The sequence below is a fragment of the Schistocerca piceifrons genome, chromosome 7 (assembly GCF_021461385.2).
Source record: "Schistocerca piceifrons isolate TAMUIC-IGC-003096 chromosome 7, iqSchPice1.1, whole genome shotgun sequence".
NCBI classification, from domain to species: domain Eukaryota; kingdom Metazoa; phylum Arthropoda; class Insecta; order Orthoptera; family Acrididae; genus Schistocerca; species Schistocerca piceifrons.
The window spans coordinates 55,080,135-55,100,931 of NC_060144.1; the positions used below are offsets into that span (position 1 = coordinate 55,080,135).

The window sequence follows — 20,797 nt, forward strand, 5'->3', positions numbered from 1 at the left end:
TGTCATAATATGCACCATTTTTCTATAAACTTTGTCCTGTTTTCGTTACGCTCCATGTTTCTACCCCATAGATTGGAACTGGCCTGATAAATGTATTATATAACTCTCGAGATAATTTAGACAAAATTTATAGTTGGTGTGGTGAATGGCAGCCAGCTCTAAATGTAGAAAAATGTAAGTTAATGTGGATGAATAGGAAAAACAATCCCGTAAGTACGAATACAGCATTAGCAGGGTGGTGTTTTGACAGGCACGTCGTTTAAACATCTGGGCCTAACGTTGCGTAGCGATGTGAAGTAGAAAGTGCATGTAAACATTCTAGTAGGGAAGACCAGTGGTCGGTCGACTTCGCTTTGTTGGGAGAGTTTTAGGAAAGAGTAGTTCTCCTGTAGAGAAGATGCATGAAGGACACTAGAGCGACCATTTCTCGAGTACTGCTCGAGTGTTTGACATTTGATCAGGTCGTATTAAAGGAATACATCGAAGCAGTTCAGTGGCGGGCTGCTAGATTCGTTACTGGTAAGTTCGAATTACAAGCAAGTATTACGGAGATGCTTCGGGAACTCAAATGGGTGTCCCCGGAGGGAAGGCGAAGTTCTTTTTGAGGAATATTATTGAGAAAATTTAAAGAACCGGCATTTGAAGCTGACTGCTGAACTTTTCGACTGCCGCCATCGTTCATTTCCTGTAAGGACCATGAAGACAAGAGAAGAGAAATTACGGCTCATACGACGGCACATAGACTGTCGTTTTTCCCTCGCTCTGTTTGCCAGTGTAACAGGAAAGCAAATGATTAGCAGTGGTAAAGGGTGCCCTCCACCACGCTCCGTATGGTGCCTTGCGGTGACTGTACGTAGAAGTAGGTGTAGATGTATTATCCAAACTAAGTCCTACCCTTACCTGGAGAACATGGGAGACAAATTCTTTCCGTGGCGGGTATGCCGTGCCTGGACGTTCAGTTTGTTCAAATTGCCCTTTCTCAACTCCCAGTAACCCGATTTAGCAGCGGCGGAATGAGTTTGAGAAATCCGTGCCACCATTGCATGACAATATTCCTAAAACTTACAAGCGAGACACGCGGGGAAATCGCAGCAAGCATGCATGAAAAGACCTTCCAAATTTTTCGTCTCTCAGATATAACGTCGCCGATCCAGGACGCAGAATTTATAAATATTCCTGCATCTGCTACGAGTACATATGAACAATCTACTTACGAGAGAACACACAATTAATCCAACGCGCTCCGAAGCGTCCTATGGAAAACAAGTGTCGTCACACAAGTTTGAGAAAATGTCCAAGCAAAGATTTTACCCACAAAGCTAACAGTGGCTAGATGACATCATCGAAAGGAACACAGCTCTTGCTAAGAAACATGAAATCCGACTGACCCCTCCGTCTTAGGCGAAGTGTGCTGTATTCAACAGAACATGAGACACACATCTATGGAAGAAAACGATTAGCACTTTGAATTGGTTTAGAATAAAGCTCTCTATTCTCAATACAACAGCCATAAATAAGATAAACATCGACAGGTTTTGCCACCAGATTGGAAATTTTTGCCTGGCGCTAAACACAACGCGTTTGCCTGACTTGTTGGACACTTGTCATTCTTCCCCCCACCCCCACCCCCAAAGTCAAGGACACCGATACACAGGAATTCATCTACTATTTCTCACTGCAACATTGGAGCTTAAAATCGCATCTAGAGACCAGATATGGACTGTCAGTGCACAATTATCTATATGTGATTCTTGAGAAGGTTAAGAAAGATGGATGACGACGAAGAGTACGCATTAGTCAGTAACTAATGACCTCATCCCCCACAGCCAAATTCAAGGACGCCGATATACAGGAATACATCTACTGTTTCTCACTGCAACATTGGAGCTTTAAATTACATCTAGGCACCAGATATGAACTGTTAGCGGACAATTATTTACATGTAATTCTTGAGAAGGTTAAGAAAGACGGACGACGACGAAGAGTGTGCATTAGTGAGTAACTAATGACCAGACGGAATAAGACGTTCGAGAAAATCATTTTAACTCACAAAGTAAGAGAATTAAAGTGCGGACTGTTTTGACACCACACTGACACTGTAACAGAAACAAATCTTTATGTTCTTTTTTCTTTCTTAAAATTTTATTATTTTTATTAATGCCTTTATTATTGTAAGAAACGGAAATGATATTTTTTGCACATGCATAAACATTTCGCAAAATGCGAGCCAGGAGGCCATAAGGTCACAGGATCGAACCCCGGGCAGACAATGGAATGTTTTCGTCTGTCTTTACGCTAGCTTCTCCTCTCAAGGACTTCACGTTCCATAGGAATTTATTTTTAATTTGCTTTACGGCTAGAAAGGGACTCACAGGTCTTATCTGAGAAATCAATGCTATAAATCACGAACTCAAACATATTGTTTACGGATTTTGAATGTGACAAACGTTTAAAGAGTGCTTCACTGTTTACTATTAAACATTAAAGGTGTACAAGAAGTTATAAGACATGTATAACTGTAGAAAGAGTGACCAGGCCGAGCGGCGTGGAACACAGGGAACGCTAGGTGAGAGGTGAAGAGGGCAGGCGAGACGGACCTGTCGCGCGGTGGGACAACCAAAGCAGACTTGCCGACATCGGGGCCCGAGCTGAGGGAGGCTTTAAGCTGTCTGGCGCGGCCTGCCTACTTACCCCTGGGCTGGAAACCTGCAATAAGGAAATCACAATTACTCGCGGCAAGCGCGGGCGCAACAGCAGGCGATTGTGCCTCATCCGGGTGCGGAACGAAGAGCAGCGCTAAGTTCAGAGCTCCGAATGACCCACACTCGTCCGGCGCCCCGTCTACACAGAATCACACTCAAAGCGGCCTGCCGCGAGCGCACTAATTGTAAGGGCATGCATGCGGCACACTCCGTCACCCGCAGTCTCCGTGATTAATACCATGCAGCGTGACTGCAGTTAGGCTCTCCTGTGTTGTACAAAATGGTGGTACGCTCTGTTTCTCCAAATGAAACACTTCCCCTGCGTTTCCCGCGCTTTACATCTGTCGTCTTTCAAATTAATTGAGTCGGTTGATTCACCGAAAGCTTCTATGAGCGCACACAGAAGAAACAAGAACTCACACCCACGGAAACTCCCAACTTCAGCTATTTATATAGTTCAGTCGAAACGCACCATCGGTGGCAGGGCCGTTACGAGATCTGAAAGATATCTCCTCCAAAAGACGATGTCTAAAAGTTAAAAGTGGTATTTGCCTGAATGGATAAACTCGCACAAAGATTCTACGTTTGTAAGAGAACGAATTCCTAGTTACTGTCGACATTTTATGGGGAATTTTGGCTATGTAAACCACGGTAGGTGAATGAGGCATCGGCAGATAAAGGAATGAAGAAGATCACGGAAAATTTAAATCTAGATGGCCGAATGACGATTCATATTCTGGGGAACAGCTAAAAATCTCTACCCCACTATAGTGATTTTGGATAGACTCATGACTATTATATTTTTGTCTCCCCTCACGTAGTGGATCATGCAATCAATATCCTCATATACTTTCTTTATCTCATCATCTGTGGTTTGTGACGTCGGGATGTATACATAAAGAGTTGTTAACCGATGTTTCATCACAAGGAACACACAGAAAATGTTGTGGGGAAGGCAAACCAAAGACTGCGTTTTATTGGCAGGACACTTAGAAAATGTAACAGACCTACTAAGGAGACTACCTACGCTACGCTTGTCCGTCCTCTTTTAGAATACTGCTTCGCGGTGTGGGATCCTTACCAGATAGGACTGACGGAGTACATCGAAAAAGTTCAAAGAAAGGCAGCATGTTTTAAATTATCGCGAAATATGGGAGAGACTGTCACAGAAATGATACAGGATTTGGGATGGAAATCATTAAAAGAAAAGCGTTTTTCGTTGCGACGGAATCTTCTCACGAAATTTCAATAACCAACTTTCTCCTCCGAATGCGAAAATATTTTGTTGACATCGACTTACATAGGGAGCAACGATCACCAAGATAAAATAAGGGAGATCAGAGCTCGTACGGAAAGATATAGGTGTTCATTCTTTCCGCGCGCTATACGAAAATGGAATTATTGAGAATTGTGAAGGTGGTTCGATGAACGCTCTACCAGGCACTTAAATGTGATTTGCCGAGTATGCATGTAGATGTAGAAATGACAGAGGAAGCGAACGTAAGAAAAAAATTCATCACCCAAGTTTCGGAAATGTGGTACAAGTGGACAAAGACGAGAGACTTTGGAGACCAAGGAGGAAAAGGTAGATGACGTTAATGACAGGACAGTAGCTTTGGTGGAGGGGCAGTGGGGTGGAGTGTGCAGGGCCGTCTTCTTATAAGACACCGGCTCGGAAATGTGGCGGGAAACAGTTTGAGGGAGTTCCGGACAGTTTGAGTATGGATGATTGGAGAGAGATTTATAGCTCTTTCCGAATACCGTAGGGCGTCTCAACTATTGAACCAGTTATCTACTAGATGGTCGCTATGGCTGCGCTTGCAGTTTTTTTAGATACGTGAAACGTGTCCACGGCCACAGAATGGCGTTTTTTGGATCCAGTGATTCATCAGTAATGTAAGAGATCGCAAGACTATGTGTATGCCCCTCATTTTGGGAGTTAAGCTCAGGAAACAAAAACAACGTTTCCAGAATGAGAATTTTCACTCTGCAGCGGAGTGTGCGCTGATATGAAACTTCCTAGCAGATTAAAATTGTGTGGCGGACTGAGACTCGAACTCGGTACCTTTGCCTTTCACTGGCAAGTGCTCTACCTTCTGAGCTACCCTTCTTCTGTGAAGTTTGGAAGGTAGGAGACGAGGTACTGACAGAATTGAAGTTCTGAGGACGGGTCGTGCGTGAGTCGTACTTGGGTACCTCAGAGCACTTGCCCGCGAAGGTCCCGAGTTCGAGTCTCGGTCCGGGGCATAGCTTTAATCCGCCAGGAAGTTTGAAAAATACTGTATTTTAAAAACAAAGTGCCAAATATTTCTACAGCAGCTAGTATCGATCGAAACTAGAAGAGAATTTTCTATAATGATATGTCCAGGAAACAATATCTGTCGAAATATCGGCCAGCCTGTCCTCTTACCCCATGTGTATGTTACGTAGAAGCAGACACTGTAGGCAGTGTGCATGAGGTTGCCACACACCCTGACGCCTCCTACAGCCCTTCTACGCAGTTAATCACTATCTCTTTCAAATACACCTTGCTCCACCCGGATGGCGTCACACGCATCAGCCACTCGCTCCTGTAACACCTGGACATTGTCGACGGTCTGAGCTTACCCCAATGTCTTTAAATGTCCCCACAGCCACTATTCCTACGGAGTCAGCTACACTGGATGCGGGCGCCGTGCTACCGAACCTCCTCGACCAAACCATCACCAATGGAACACTTAGGACTGTCACACGATCCGTAGAAAATGAGATTGTGCGCGGTCGTGCATAACATACAAGGATTTTATTATGGCAATTTCACGCGCAGAACTCGATTACACACGGCATCTGCCAATCTGTTTGGTAAAGTGTATGGCCTTATGAGTCCGATAATGATAATTCTTGCCCATACATTAACACTGAAGCGAACCTGATGCGTTACCTCCATGTTTGCTCGAGAGATTTGCATCTACCCACGCGCGGTTACTGTGGTAATTTCTTATGCCACCTTCTGTTGTCACTGCTTCATCTTTAAATAGAACCATGGCTCTGAGCACTATGGGGCTTAACTTCCGAGGTCATCAGTCCCCTAGAACGTAGAACTACTTAAACCTAACTAACCCAAGGACATCACACACATCCATGCCCGAGGTAGGATTCGAACCTGCGACCGTAGCGGTCGCGCGGTTCCAGACTGAAGCGCCTAGAACCGCACGGCCACTGACCGGCGGCTAATATCTCAACAAGTATCGATTTCCGAAAGTATAATTATGAGTATGTGACCAATACTGCGTCCCGTAAAATATGTGACACCATTTTTAAACACAGTGTACGGGAAAAAAATCCGCCTCAAAGTGTGGCACGCTTCGGTGAATATTTATCCAGTGCGTGACAGTGGGGACCTGTGGCGCGGGCGAGCGCCAGCAGGTAGGTCGATCAGCTGCACGGCTGACTTGGCTCGGCTCGGCCGCGCTCGACTGTCCGCTAATATCGACTAATACCGCGGCCGGAAATTATGCCGCGTATCGGCGTCAGCGCATCTAGCGACCGGACCCGCCATTGTGCGCGTGGCCTTTCAGCGGTGGCAGCAGCAACAGCCAGGCCGCCTCGCGAGCAGCGGGACAGCTGGGCTCAGCTGCCTGGGGACTGGGGATGGGGGCTGGGGCAGCCGACTGCGCAGTCCGGGCACACAGCCTCGCGCCTCACACGAGAAAACTCTGCTGGTTCCGCGGCAAGGTGCCAGAATGGCTTAGTCATGCCGCCAGGTGCCATATGGTCACCAAAGTCGAGAACCGTCAGGCGTGGCAGTGCTTGCACGGGTGACCGTCCGGGTAGGCAGCGCTCTGTTTACAATTTTTCTTTGGCCTTTGTGGCAGAGAGGACAGGAGAGGTTGTGGCGTAAGGTCCCTGATCACAATGTCCTGGATTAAACTCCAAGCTTCACTGCAGTGGTTCATGAAGTGAGAACATCTGTCCGTCGGATGAGGATGTTAAGCTCGGCGGCGCCCTTGCTGCTTTTCAGGGGATGTGCCAACAGTGGGTTTCACCCTCTCCCCTCTCTCATCCATTATGAACATGGCTTTTCCAAGGAATGGTGTCTGCGGACACGAAGGGTAGGAAAACCTATCCAATTACACGCTTGGAACTGCCTAGAGGATCTCCCAGCCGTTCATGTCATACGGCTTTACACTGAAGCGCCAAAGAAACTGGTATAGACATGCGTATTCAAATACCGAGGTATGTAAACAGGCAGAATACGCCGCTGCGGTCGGCAACGCTTGTGTAAGACAATTGTCTGGCGCAGTTTTCAGATCGGTTACGGCTGTTACAATAGCAGGTTATCAAGATTTAACTGAGTTTCAAGATGGTGTTACAGTCGGCGCACGGGCAATGGGACACATCATCTCCGAGGTAGCGATCAAGTGGGGATTTTCCCGCACCGAGTACCGTAAATAGGAGGAATCCGGGAAACCTCAAATCTCCGACATCGCTGCGGCCGGAAAAAGATCCTGCAAGAACGGGACCTACGACGACTGAAGAGAATCGTTCAACGTGACAGAAATGCAACCCTTCCGCAAATTGTTGCAAATTTTAGTGCGGAGCCATCATTAAGTGTCAGCGTGCGAACCATTCAATGAAACATCATCGATGTGGGCTGTCGGAGGCTAAGGCCCACTCGTGTACCCTTGACCGCACGACACAAAGCCTTATGCCTCACCTGGGCCTGTCAGCACCGACATTGGACTGTTGATGACTGGAAACATGTTGCCTGTTCGGAGGAGTCTCGTTTCAAATTGTATCAAGCGGATGGACGTGTCGGGTACGAACAAAAGCTCATGAATCCATGGACCGTGCGTGTCAGCAGGAGACTGTTCAAGTTGGTGGAGGCTCTGAAATGGTGTGTAGCGTGTGGAGTAGGAGTGATATGGGGCCCCTGATACGTCTAGATACGACTCTGACAGGTGACATGTCCATTGGGCAATTCCAGCAGGGCAATGCGATACTCCAAACGTGCAGAATTGCTACAGAGTGGCTCAAGGAACAATCTTTTGAGTTTAAACACTTCTGCTGGCCACCAAACTCCTGACACATGAACATTATTGAGTATATCTGTGATGCCTAGCAACGTGCTGTTCAGAAGACATCTCCACTCTCTCGTACTCTTAGGGATTTATAGACAGCCCTGCAGGATTCACGGTGTCAGTTCTCTCCAGCACTACTTCAGAAATTGGTCTGAGTCCATGCCAGGTCGTGTTGCGGCACTTCTGCATACTCGCGGGAGCCTTACACGATATTAGGCAGATGTACCTGTTTCTTTCGCTGTTCAGTGTACATTTCTCGGCTCTAAAATATCGATGATAAACAAGCCTTTGCTCGCTATCACAGTAGTTAGGGACCAGAACTTGACTGCTATACGTGACGTAAAGGGGATTCAAGTCTTAGGTTGACCAACCAGAGTAAACTGTCTGCGCTTCCGCTAAATTACATTAGGGCAGTGTCGAGTTACTTTCTGGAACAAATTGGTCATAAATGGCCTTGATGGTACTTGATCTGTAACATCCTGCGGCAGTACCCCTCTGTTGCCACAAGAGCTGAACCAATAATGAACTGCACTGCCTTTAGTATCCGATAGTGATTAGGATTCGCCACCCCGCTGGAATACCGACACGCGCTTCGTACCATGACCGCAGCCCGCTCTCGCCGCCGCAGCCGCAGGCACGTCCCGTAGGCCCGATCGCTGATGAAAACTACAGTGGCTCGCACATGTCCGGCAGTGCCCGGTATTCTCTGAAGCCTTCAGTACACTCCACTGACACTAAAGAGATCGAATTCGCCTGTGAGTACGTTTTTCGATTCGAATCGTTCCCTGGACTGTTTGTGCACTCTTACAAAGGCTTGTGTTAGGTGTTGTGACTTGGCAAGACAGCCAAGCCGCTAGGAGGTGAAGCCGAAAGGTACGCGTTTAAGCTCACGCAGGCTGGCGTGAGGTCTGGAACAGTTAAAGGATTTGAGTCTAGCAAATAAAGTACGTAGCTGTTGGAATACTTAACTTTAATCCATAATTGGTGAACATCTGTCTGACGGTACATGCATCACAAGATAAATAGCAAATGATAATGGCGCCTTGCTAGGTCGTAGCAAATGACGTAGCTGAAGGCTATGCTAACTATCGTCTCGGCAAATGAGAGCGTAATTTGTCAGTGAACCATCGCTAGCAAAGTCGGCTGTACAACTGGGGCGAGTGCTAGGAAGTCTCTCTAGACCTGCCGTGTGGCGGCGCTCGGTCTGCAATCACTGACAGTGGCGAGAAGCGGGTCCGACGTACACTAACGGAGCGCGGCCGATTTAAAAGCTACCACCTAGCAAGTGTGTTGTCTGGCGGTGACACCACACTAGGTTGAGAACGTCTTGATCTCCACCGTCATCGAACACAGCAACCTCCCGGCTGTTCCATCGATCTCAGTGCCACCACCAGTGCGAAGTATCATAAACTGTGTTCTACCTACGCTGTGTAGGACAGAAAAGCGCCTCAATTTCACACGACCAGCTTAGTGGCGACGAATTAAAATATTCGCATAACTACAGTCCCTTGTTCCTTTCTGTAGTGCGTACGTTTCTCGTTGTGTTTGATGGAAAACAGCTGCGTGAGAAACATGTTCTCTTAAGAGTTGCCCTTAACTTCTCCCCCCCCCCCCCCTTTAATGAAGAACAACAAGAGGAAGTGTATAACTGAAAGTCTCGCCGACGTCGAGATCATTAGAGTCGGGCCTTTGATGAACTCGTCCGCGAAGAGTCCTAATCTTTCTTCCCTTGAGTTTAGAAAGTTCCTGGTCTCTGGCCCGATTGGTAGCTATTCCAAATGGTTACATCTCAGAGATATTTTACGAAGCAAACAGTTACAAGCTCGTTCAGTCGATTTCGTCAGCAGCGGCAGCTCATGGCAAGTACAGAATGACCTCTCGTGCACACACGCACTCCAGAAAAATTCACCAATTTCGATCTGTTGAGACACTGTGACCAAATGACCTTTCGGATTTCTGAATCAAAGTAACTTTCTTGTGTGCTTCGGCTCTGGGAAGTAAAGGCTTCTCATTGTAAAAGGTCTTTGTCTTGTTCTTTTTATCTCTACTACTGAGTGAGGGGGCTTCAAAAGAAACTATCCGGATGCATAATTACAGAAACCAGTACCTGTACGTTAAAAGTATTGACCCTGACTGTTGAGACACTTGTCGCACTGTGATACAAGGTGGTGAATGGCTGTCTCATTAAATTCCCGGGGCTGCGATGTTAACCAGTTTCTGCATGTACAGCTGGACGTCGTCGTCCGAGGTGAATCGCTAACCCCCCATTTGAATTTCTGCAGGAGTGCCGCGACTGTGTTGGCCGTATGAGGCTTTGCATTGTCGTGGAGCAGAATGACCCTACGGGTGAGGTTGCCTGGTCGTTTTGATTTGATCGCTTGGCGAAGGATGGTCAAGATTTGCGAGTAACGCTGGACATTCACTGTTGTCCCGTGCTGCAGGAAGTGAATCAGAAGGGGGCCATCTTGGTCACGTGAGCATAACCTTCCCTGCGCTTGTGTGGACGCCGACGTCCAGCTGTACGTGCGGAACTGGTGTTATAAATTTAGCAGTGCCTTTAACTGGTCTCTTAATAGCTATTACGAGACCAGTTAAAGGCACTGCTATATAACACGAAGATTACTGGATTGGAGCAGTTCAGGCCTGAAGATAACGTAGTGTAACGTCGAAACCGGTTGCCTAGAAATGAACCTATACAGCGGCGATTGGTATTGTTTTTATTGACCACTGAACAGCCGTAGCCACATACATACTCCACCAGAAGATGGAGTTACACTCAGCAAATTTTGTATTTTGGTCATCCACAAATGTAGAATTGTACCATGATGAATAATACCGCTCAGCTGTGTGATAAATCTTCATTTGTGATCTAGCTATCGTTCCGCGGCATTATAGCCACATCTAAACTAGCTGGATGAGAAACAAGGATTTATCGTATAGTTGAAGCGGCTTATTTATCATGGCGCAAGTTACGAAAAGCTAGTTTCAAGCGCTCGTCTGTGCGCAGGTGGTTTCTGGAGCGCCCTGGTGAGGATGAGACAGTGTGTGTGTGTTTGTGTGTGTGTGTGTGAGAGAGAGAGAGAGAGAGAGAGAGAGAGAGAGAGAGAGAGCAGAGGGCAGAAGCGAGGGCGGCGCGGGCGGCGACCCCGCGCCGTGTTTTGCCCCCCGCCCGTAGAGCGCGGCTGCCACAGCAGACAGCAGGTATAGCGAGCGCCCTCAATGCGGCCGGCCGCACACAATGGGCCAGGCGGCCTCATCACCGACGCCGCGCCGCGCACCCATCCCAGCCCGCCTTCGTCATCGACAGAGCTGCCGAAATCCGAAACCTGCCCGCGGTCGGTCGAAGGCAAGTGTTTAAAACCTAGTCGCTCCGAATGCCATTCTTCTCGCTAGAGCATTCTCCATCAAAGCTTATGTATCATTTAAATAAAGAAATCACCAGGTTAAAGTTTAACCCCTTCTGAGAACAGTAACGAATCGAGTTTTATTTTAAGCTGCGTGCATTTTATACACAGTTTGCTAGGCGTTTCAATCATCATCTCGTCTTCAGGCAATCATTTACATGCATATTATGCGAACCACTGTGAAGTTTATGACAGACGGTGATTCCCACTGTACTAGTTTTTCCTGCTTTTTTCCTTTCTAATTGCCTATGTAACGCATGAAGAATTATTGCTTAAAAGCGCCTGTGCGGTCTGTACTTAGTATACGCTCGTCCTCGCGATTCCAATGGCAGTGACACGTAGCGGGCTGTAGTATGTTCCTAGATTCATCAGTGAAAGTTTGTTCCCGAAACTCTGTAAGCGGGTTTCCGCGGAACAGTTTGCATCTGTCTTCAAGAGCCTGACATTTCGTGTTTTCATCATCAAACAAGCTTGTGACGTTTAGTGCTGCCTTCTTCAAATGGCTCTGAGCACTATGGGACTTAACATCTGAGGTCATCAGTCCCCTAGAACTTAGAACTACCTAAACCTAACTAACCTAAGGACATCACACACACCATGCCCGAGGCAGGATTCGAACCTGCGACCGTAGCGGTCGCGCGGTTCCAGACTGAAGCGCCTAGAACCACTCGGCCACTTCTCTTGCGTTCAGTATCCCCTATCAGTCGCACTTGACATGGGTCTCACAGGTTTGAGCGTTATTCTAGGACGTGTCGCACCAGTGTCCTTTGTACAATGATTACATTTTTCCTAGTAGTCTACCAGTAAAGCAAAGTCTTTTACTTGCTTTACCTATGACAGCCTGTGTGATCATTCCACTTCATATCCCTGCAAAGAGCTACACGCAGCTAATTGTATGAACCGAACGATTCCAATTCTGACTCGTTGATAGTGTGGTAATAGGATAGTTAAGTTTTTTCCGTTTTGTCAAGCACAAAGTTTTCTATTTCTGATTAAAATCAAGCTGCCAATCTTTGCAACACTTTGAAATCTTATCGAAATCCGAGTATTTGTACAGATGTTTTCATTATAAGTAACTTTATCATCGCCGGCCGTTGTGGCCGTGCGGTTCTAGGCGCCACAGTCTGGAACCGCGTGACCGTTACGGTCGCAGGTTCGAATCCTGCCTCGGGCATGGATGTGTGTGATGTCCTTAGGTTAGTTAGGTTTAAGTAGTTCCAAGTTCTAGGGGACTGATGACCACAGATGTTAAGTCCCATAGTTCTCAGAGCCATTTGAACCATTTGTCCATCAGAAAGAGTAAATTTGTAAAACTGGATGTCATGAACTGATGTATATTATGACTTTTGAACACTATTAAGGTAAATACATTGTTTGTTCTCTATCAAAATCTTTCATTTGCTAACTATGCCTACCAGTAGTTAGTGCCTTCAGTAGTTAGAATCTTTTATTTAGGTGGCAGTAGTGGCGCTCGCTTTATTGCAGTAGTTCGAGTAACGAACATTTTTGTGAGGTAAGTGATTCATGAGAGGTATAGGTTAATGTTAGTCAGGGCCATTCTTTTGTAGGGATTATTGAAAGATTGCGTTTCGCTAAAAACGTTGTGTGTCAGTTTAGTGTTGATCAGAATAAGTAAAGAGCAAAATGTCTCAGTACGTTCAGTTTTGTTCAGCTGTTTGAAAATCAAATAACGTAAGGGGTTTACCAGCTCACTAATTCACTAATATTTCTAATGGGACGTTTCAAATTGCTTTCTGTCGGACTGCTTCGATCCGTGGCTTTCACCACGTCATGTGTCAAAAGCGAGAGTTGGGTTTCTCATGGCTTAACGTAAATAAGTGTCTCATTTTGAATGTAAGGCAAATCAGTCTCTCTCAGGTATGAAACATATTGAAAAACAAACACACCAGTTTTTAGGAAAAGGAACTCTAGTACAGTGAAATTTTAACAGGGAGGAAAGAAAATCGCTTTTATCAGAGAAAAACTCTTCGTCCAGGGGAGAGTCGATCTGCCGTGATATCATATTCGGGGAGAAAACCAGTCAGCGAAGAGTGTGTTAGCAGGTGCGCGGGGTGGTGCTTGAAGGATCGACAGCACTCGGCCGGTGGTCGTTCATCACGGAGGGAGCCGGCGCCGAGTAATCACTTTGCTTTTTATTAGCGCCGGCGTGTCAGCGCCGGTGTTTGCCGGGACGCGGCCATTGCGGCGAGTGGCTGGCGGCCGATGCCGCCGCTGCTGCCTGGCCATTAGGAAGGCCGCGCCGCGCCGGCCGATCGGCACAGTTTATCAAACCCGGCCGATCGATCGCCGGTCCCCGGGGACGCATTATAATCACATCCGTGTTTATGCGCGCTTGTCGTAATAACAACCAATTTCCGCCATCATCTCGTCTCTGGCTGCCGCGTCCGCCTCTGCTCGTTCCGCTGCTCCCCCCCTTCCCCTCCCTCCCTCCCACCCTCGCGTCCTCCCCCTCCCCTACCCCCCCCCCCCCTGCTCACTATGTTCCGTCACGTCACCACCCACGTCGACTCCACCCGTTCAAAAATTTACATCAGTGTGATTGGTGGTCGTTACGCAGCGTGGGGAGGGGGGTTCGGCGGCGCCGTTCCGGGGAAGTGGGTGGGGCCGCCCGCCCGACCGGCTGGTAAATATTTTATGCGCTCGCCGACTGGCAAATTGTTATCGGCGCACGCGACGTCACGCAGTCAGCCGGCCGGCTTGCCGTTACCGGGCGATCGGCTTGTTTATTAGCGGCCACTGCGATGGCGGAGCCCGAATTTATGTCTCGCAGCGCGGCGGTAGCTGTCCCAGCGATTGAGACCGGGTCTCCAGCTTGCGAGGTGTTGATTGACGGCTTCGCGGCTCTCAGACGCTAATGCCGCTGAAACGTCCTGCAATGACAGCGGAGTGGTACAGCCTGCTGTTCACTGCATTTCGATAAGCCATCTCCTCTAATATCTACATCTCTATTCTGCCGACGTCTGTAAAGTGGAGAGCGGTCTTCGACAGAAGACATGCGTTACAGGCACACTAACGATCATTTTGGCTACTAGCAGTGCAGTGGACGAGTTCGTCAGTAAAAGTGGACATACGAAACATTGAATTAAAACGGTTCTGCAAGTAAAACTGCCAGACCAATCGCAAGAAGAGCAAGAAGACAGAGGTGTAACATCTACGACCTTTAGTCTCTTTGCCGCTTCCGCTTTTATTAAATGAACCTGTAATGAAACGATGACTAGTTTCGGGTCGAGATTCATTTTCAAATCAACATAAGAAAGTCGAAAATGGTAGTTCCGAAGATGTCAAAAAATGTGTAATGTACATTCACTGTGCATACAGGTAACTCAGAATGTCATTCTGGCATCCTCCTTGTTGTTGTTGTCGTCTTCAATCCTGAGACTGGTTTGATGCAGCTCTCAATGCTACTCTGTCCTGTGCAAGCTTCTTCATCTGCCAGTACTTACTGCAACCTACATCCTTCTGAATCTGCTTAGTATATTCGTCTCTCGGTCTCCCTCTACGATTTTTACCGTCCACGCTGCCTTCCAATGCTAAATTTGTGATCCATTGATGCCTCAGAACATGTCCTACCAACCGGTCCCTTCTACTTGTCAAGTTGTGCCACTGACTCCTCTTCTCACCAATTCTATTCAATACCTCCTCATTAGTTATGTGATCTACCCATCTAATCTTCAGCATTCTTCTGTAGCACCACATTCCTACTCTCTTCTTGTCCAAACTAGTTATCGTCGATGTTTCACTTCCATACATGGCTACACCCCATACAAATACTTTCAGAAACGACTTCCTGACGCTTAAATCTATAGTCGATGTTCACAGATTTCTCTTCTTCAGAGACGCTTTCCTTGCCATTGCCAGTCTACATTTTATATCCTCTCTACTTCGACCATCATCAGTTATTTTGCTCCCCAAATAGCAAAACTCCTTTACTACTTTAAGTGTCTCATTACCTAATCTAATTCCCTCAGCATCACCCGATTTCATTCGACTACATTCCATTATCCTCGTTTTGCTTCTGTTGATGTTCATGTTATACCCTCCGTTCAAGACACTATCCATTCCGTTCAACTGCTCTTCCAAGTCCTTTGGTGTCCCTGACAGAATTACAATGTCACCGGCGAACTTCAATAATGGATCTTCCTCCGTATTAGTACGCTAACACTTACGGTTGGGGTCGTATCGCGAGCTGGAGGGAGATAAGATTGCTGCCTTCCGCAAACGGTTTGTGTGCGCACACAATGCGGATGCCGGCGGCCCCAGGTAGTGTCCAGCGACCCTGACCTAGAGCAGAGGCGACTTCCCGCTTGACCAGACTGCCCCCCGGGCAGGGCAGGTGGCCCCCTGTGCGCCGGCTGGCCTTCCTCGCGCAACAGCCCCGCCGCCTCTCGCCTTCCCACGGTCGGCACTTACCGGCCATTACTCAGCCCTTTCAACAGTCGCCGAAAACCAGCGCTAATCGCGGCCCGTCAAACTCGGCCCGGAATAACAAACACCCCCCGTGAATGCGGCTCATCCGCGCCCTGCGCGCGCATGAATCACGATTAGCGTCTCGTGCGGACCCGGCGCGCCTGCCACCAGCCGAGCCGAGGTGTGGGTACCGCCGAGCACCCACCATCTTCCGGCGCCTCCGCCGCAAAAAGAGCAGCCGGCCGCCGCCAGCGCCGCGCTCGGCAATTATTGGCAACTCATCTCTCTATTGAGGAGGCGTGACTTCTCGCGGCCGTCTCGGCCCGTGTTGCCGCGCTAGCTGCGGCGCTATCAGTAACCCAACTCTTAGCGAGCGGTATTCTCTCTGCGCTTCGTCCGTACAATTAACTCTCCGCCACTAACAAGCACTGTTCGCTCCATAGGCGCCTCATAAATCGGTGCCTAAATCTCTTCCTTCTTATTTATCCCCCCCCTTTCCTTCCCCCCAGTCCCTCTACCCTCCTACATGCGGGCTTGTGTGTGTGTGTGTGTGTGTGTGTGTGTGTGTGTGTGTGTGTGTGTTTGTTCATTCCAGCGTGAGTACAAATGTGCGAGCCAGTTCAAAAGAAAACATTTCAAGCTAAAGTCTATATTGGATCCAACATTCCGGACTTTCCATTCCAAGTCATACTTATTTCTTTCCACAGAATTTTAATTAAAACATATGTTATCCTCAAATTTATCCATGTTATATGGAACTGGTTGTGGCCAGCGATTGTCTTATAAATTTATGTAATAATTTTAACAGCTTCAACCACTTTTCATAGTATTTATCAGCACGACTCGTTTCGGCAGCATGCGGCCATCATTGTGTGCAGTAGAGTCACATGTACATTATATTACATTAATATGAACTATAATAACTGATTATATGTTGGGTGTGCCAATGTCGTTACTGTGGTGTGTGCGCTAGACAAACAAATTTCTATCAAAACTAGTTGAATTTCGCTACATAATGTCACTGGCGTAACGAGCAATTAATCCTCATTAGACTTTAGATTAATGTATATGTAACTGAAGATGGCAGCATGCTACCGAAACTCGTCCTACTAATATATATTAGGAAAAATGGGTGAAGCAGTAAAAATTAGCTCATGGGTATGTTTTCTGCTTCATGTATGCTACATTTTGTGAATACAAGAAAAATATCAGCAGTCGTTGAGGGTACAGAAATCACATGTTCACCAAATAAATGGAGGTAAAATTACCAATATTTTGGTGTAGGGAGACACCAAATATCTCTTACCGTATAGGCAGGGAAACGTCTGGGCAGAGTTTATCAGGTGCTGGTTTACTCTACACCAGCCCATCAATAGTAACAAAATAAATATAACGAGCATGCGCAAAGACCGTTATTATTTGATAAATAACATTTGTGGCAAAATAGATGTACCACACGCGATTTGCGAGAAATAAATAAATATGTAGCTGATGGCTGTGCAACTATCCCAGAGAACCAAATCTATTTGCAACGTCGAAAAATCCGATCGACCCGTAAGAAGGAAGTTAAGTGCAAATGTCTGCTTTGTGTTACTGTGATCAGGTGAAATACTCTGAACTTTTCATTTCCATAGTGGTTTCCACAAATTACTTTACATTGATATTGGGTTGGGACCTTTCAGTCTCCTTTCATTCAATTACTTGTCATTTTCGAACTGAGTGGTGGGAATAGAACGTCTGTGTCAACAAGATGGTGACCCGTAGCCTCTGTTCCTCTAATCTGTCTTCTACTCTCGAATTCGAACTTCGCCCCATGCTGGTGCAGATCCTGATGATTCCGATCCGTGTGACACACTGCTGAAAGTAGCAGGCTCAGCTTGCTTCGGTGGACGCAGCGTTCCAGTCTTCTGACTGCTTACTCCGGTTTCTAATCGTAAACCATTCCGGAGGTATGAAGAGTAACGACATTCTGAATGTGTGCTGAGGAAGTGCTGGCCAGCTGTAATAAACGTCTCTGGCATAGTCCATGAAGATTTAAAGTATACTTAGTGTCTTTAGAAGTACTTTAAAGTTGCATTGTCTGCATAAAACACAGGTGACTCAAAAATTGTTACGAAGTGAGCTTATTTGTAGCGCTAAACGTAAAACAAAAATATCTCTTACCTCCGAAGACGTAGAAAGCAAGTAAGTTTTTTTTTTTTTTTTTTTTTTTTTTTTTGACATTCGAGAGCGCCGACAGAGGGCCGTAGGGTAGTAATAATACGCTGCACTTCTATGCGCCCCGTCATTCTGATTTGAGTTTTCCATGACTTCCCTAAATCTCTCAAGACATTCGTTAGGATGGGCCCCCTGAAAGGGAACGGCCGATTTTCTTTCTCAGGCCGAGACTGTGCTCCGACAATAATGACACCACCGTCGGCTGGGCGTTAAATACTATTTTTCCTTCCATCCTTTCTTTGGAGAGCGTCTGCTGAGATCAGTAACATGATAAGGTGTTTATGATTTTCAGTAAGGCTTAAAGGCCAATAGAGACACCTCGGAGAACCTCCGGCCTGCCTCATAAAGAGTTCTGAAGCACACGCCGCGTTTAACGTTCTTACGCAATTGGTAGCTGAATACAAAAAAATCATATGGTAAAAATAAAGAAAATGGACCCTTTCTTTGTCGTCTTCAGGTAACATCTCCATTGGGAAAAGTTCGTGGAATCGAAGAGATTACGGGGGTGAAAATAATTCATTTGCAGAAAGAATGGAAAGAATTTGGCCAATACTTGTTGCGGGAAGCATCTCGCTTCTGCCCGGATGTAATTATTAGGCATTAAATGAGAACAACCAGACAGAGTTTTGAATTGCTCTCTCACCCAACATGGGTACATACGTTCGAAACATGTTTCTCTGTAGTCTTTCAACGTGCGTTTCGCGGCACGAAAGCCGATGAACATGAGTGGTAAGTAATTGATGCTGCTAATTTATTCGCACTGATATCATCATCCGTTGCTTTGCACTCAGTGCATTACCACTGCTTTGCTGATGTTCAAGAAAAGTAACGTACCCAGCATAACTAAACGAGCGCCGTCTGCATATGCAGTCCCAAAGGTGATCTGAAGTGTTTGTCTCTGGTGTATTTCTGTCTTAAGAGCACGGCGGCGCTGTAGCGGTGCTGCAGAGAGAATAATCTTCGTTACGAAATCCTGCTGGAAGGTCGCAGAGTAATCAGCAGAGTCACTCCAAGGAGGAGGCGAAGGTCACCGGAGCGGTTTATGATCGTTCCGCAGCGTCAGGCGGTAGAAATACCGAAGCAGAAATGTCTGCTCGTAAAAAGAATACACAGAATTAATTTGATGCAGCAATGTGTAGCATTTCACTCGACAATAATCGTAATGTTACGCAATTTCTATGCAACTACAACACGAATATAAAAGGAATTTTGCGGACTTGGCAGAATGCTTTTACATTTCCTTACATTCACGATAGCATATAATTTAGTACGCATTAAAAAATATATATGTAACGGGAGTACGGTAAGTTTTGCGACAGTGAGCATGTAGACATAATGGGACACAAGCGAAAGAACGTCTGAGAAGAAATATATCGACTGGTTTCAAGGTAATACTTCTCATCAGCATTACGGCAAGTGATGGACTTCGCAGTGTCATTCGTGAAAATATCGAGTACAAAAATGAAATCGCCAACCCACGGATCTTGTAAATAATTTTTGAATAGGTGACTCTGACTCAGTAGTCAATTAAATGGATTATTTTTTATTGGTAGAGAAGTTAACCCAACAATAACTTTTGCATATTTTACCACAATGCAGTATGTGTAAAACCTTAATTTAGGTTTCTGAAGCAAACCCAAAAACAGCTCGTTATGTGTCATACACCGTGGTAGCTCTCAGGTGAGACCAGTCTAGACGACATTGGCTGGTATAGCACATTACATTTCCCAGAGTTTATTCTTCGCTTCATATATTTATGTAAGTTTACACAATGGGATTCAGTTTCCGTCGTTATATTTAAGGGAAAATAAACTGGATATAATCTTACTCTTGAATCTATTACTGCATAAAGTTAATAATTAACTCGTCATTGAGCAAATGTCATGACAGAAAAATGGCTCTGAGCACTATGGGAATTAACTTCCGAGGTCATCAGTCCCCTAGAACTTAGAACTACTTAAACCTAACTAACCTAAGGACATCACACACATCCATGCCCGAGGCAGGATTCGAACCTGCGACTGTAGCGGTCACGCGGTTCCAGACTGGAGCGCCTAGAACTGCTCGGCCACAGCGGCCGGCCCTGTGCAACACCCAGCAAGATAATGCAAAAGATTCTTTCTTATGTGGGAAACTTTAGTGAAGCGCCTCTTTTGGAAGTATTATCAGCGGACTTGGAATGCATTATTTGTAAAAACTGCTATACATTGCAGAAAAGTAAAAGTGACTGAAAAGCATGAGTCAGTAACAAGGAAACTGGAAAAGCTTTAAGCAAAGTTGTGAACACTTGAAGAAAATAATCAATGAATTTTTGCCATTAGCCAAGTTTATAAGTTCATGATAGGATTGGTTGGTTGGTTGATTTGGGGGAAGGGACTAAACAGCGATGTTACCGATCCCATCATATTAGTGAAGGGTACGAAAGGAAGTCGGCTCTGTTCTTTCAAAGGAACCATCTCAGTATTTGCCTGAAGTGATTTAGGGGAATCATGGGAAACCTGAATCAGGATGGCTGGACATGGGTATGAACTGTCGTTCACCCGAATGCGAGTCCAGCGTGCTAACCACTGCGCCACCACGCTCGTTTCAGGATACAAGGCAACTGTGTGAAATGCCTAGTGTCTGAAGGAGGAAGAGACGATGGAACCAGTTATCGTAGCGAAGCTGAGGAGAAGAAGGAGGGAGAAGATGAAATGGAAGAAGGGCAAGAAGGAGGAGAAGGAAGAGGAGGTGGTAATGGTGATTGAGGAGGAGAAAGAAGAAGAACAGAAAAAAGGAAGAGCAAGAAATGAGAAAAGTAGGAGAAGGAAGAAGATGGAGGAGGAAGAGTAGGAGGAGGACCTACAGGAAAGGAGCAGAACGAAGAGGAGGATCAGGAGTGGGAGGAACAAGAGATGGAGGAAGTAGAGTAGGAAAGGAGAAGAGCAGGAAAAGGAGAAACAAGAAGAATAAGAAAAGGTCGAGGAGGAGGAGGAAGAGTGAGAGG

At 46.4% G+C, this 20,797-nt stretch overlaps 1 protein-coding gene across 2 annotated transcripts in view; it reads right to left on the reverse strand.

Moving 5' to 3' along the window:
• LOC124804606 (steroid receptor seven-up, isoforms B/C) overlaps positions 1-20,797 on the reverse strand; it is a 435,391-nt gene that overhangs the window by 382,033 nt on the left and 32,561 nt on the right. The window contains exon 2 of one of the 2 annotated variants that reach the window (XM_047264804.1): positions 2,692-2,706. The exons of the other annotated variant lie outside the window; for it this stretch is intronic. Within the exon in view, the coding sequence (XP_047120760.1) occupies positions 2,692-2,706 (15 nt within the window). The remainder of the gene's footprint in view (positions 1-2,691; positions 2,707-20,797) is intronic. 2 annotated transcript variants of the gene reach the window in all.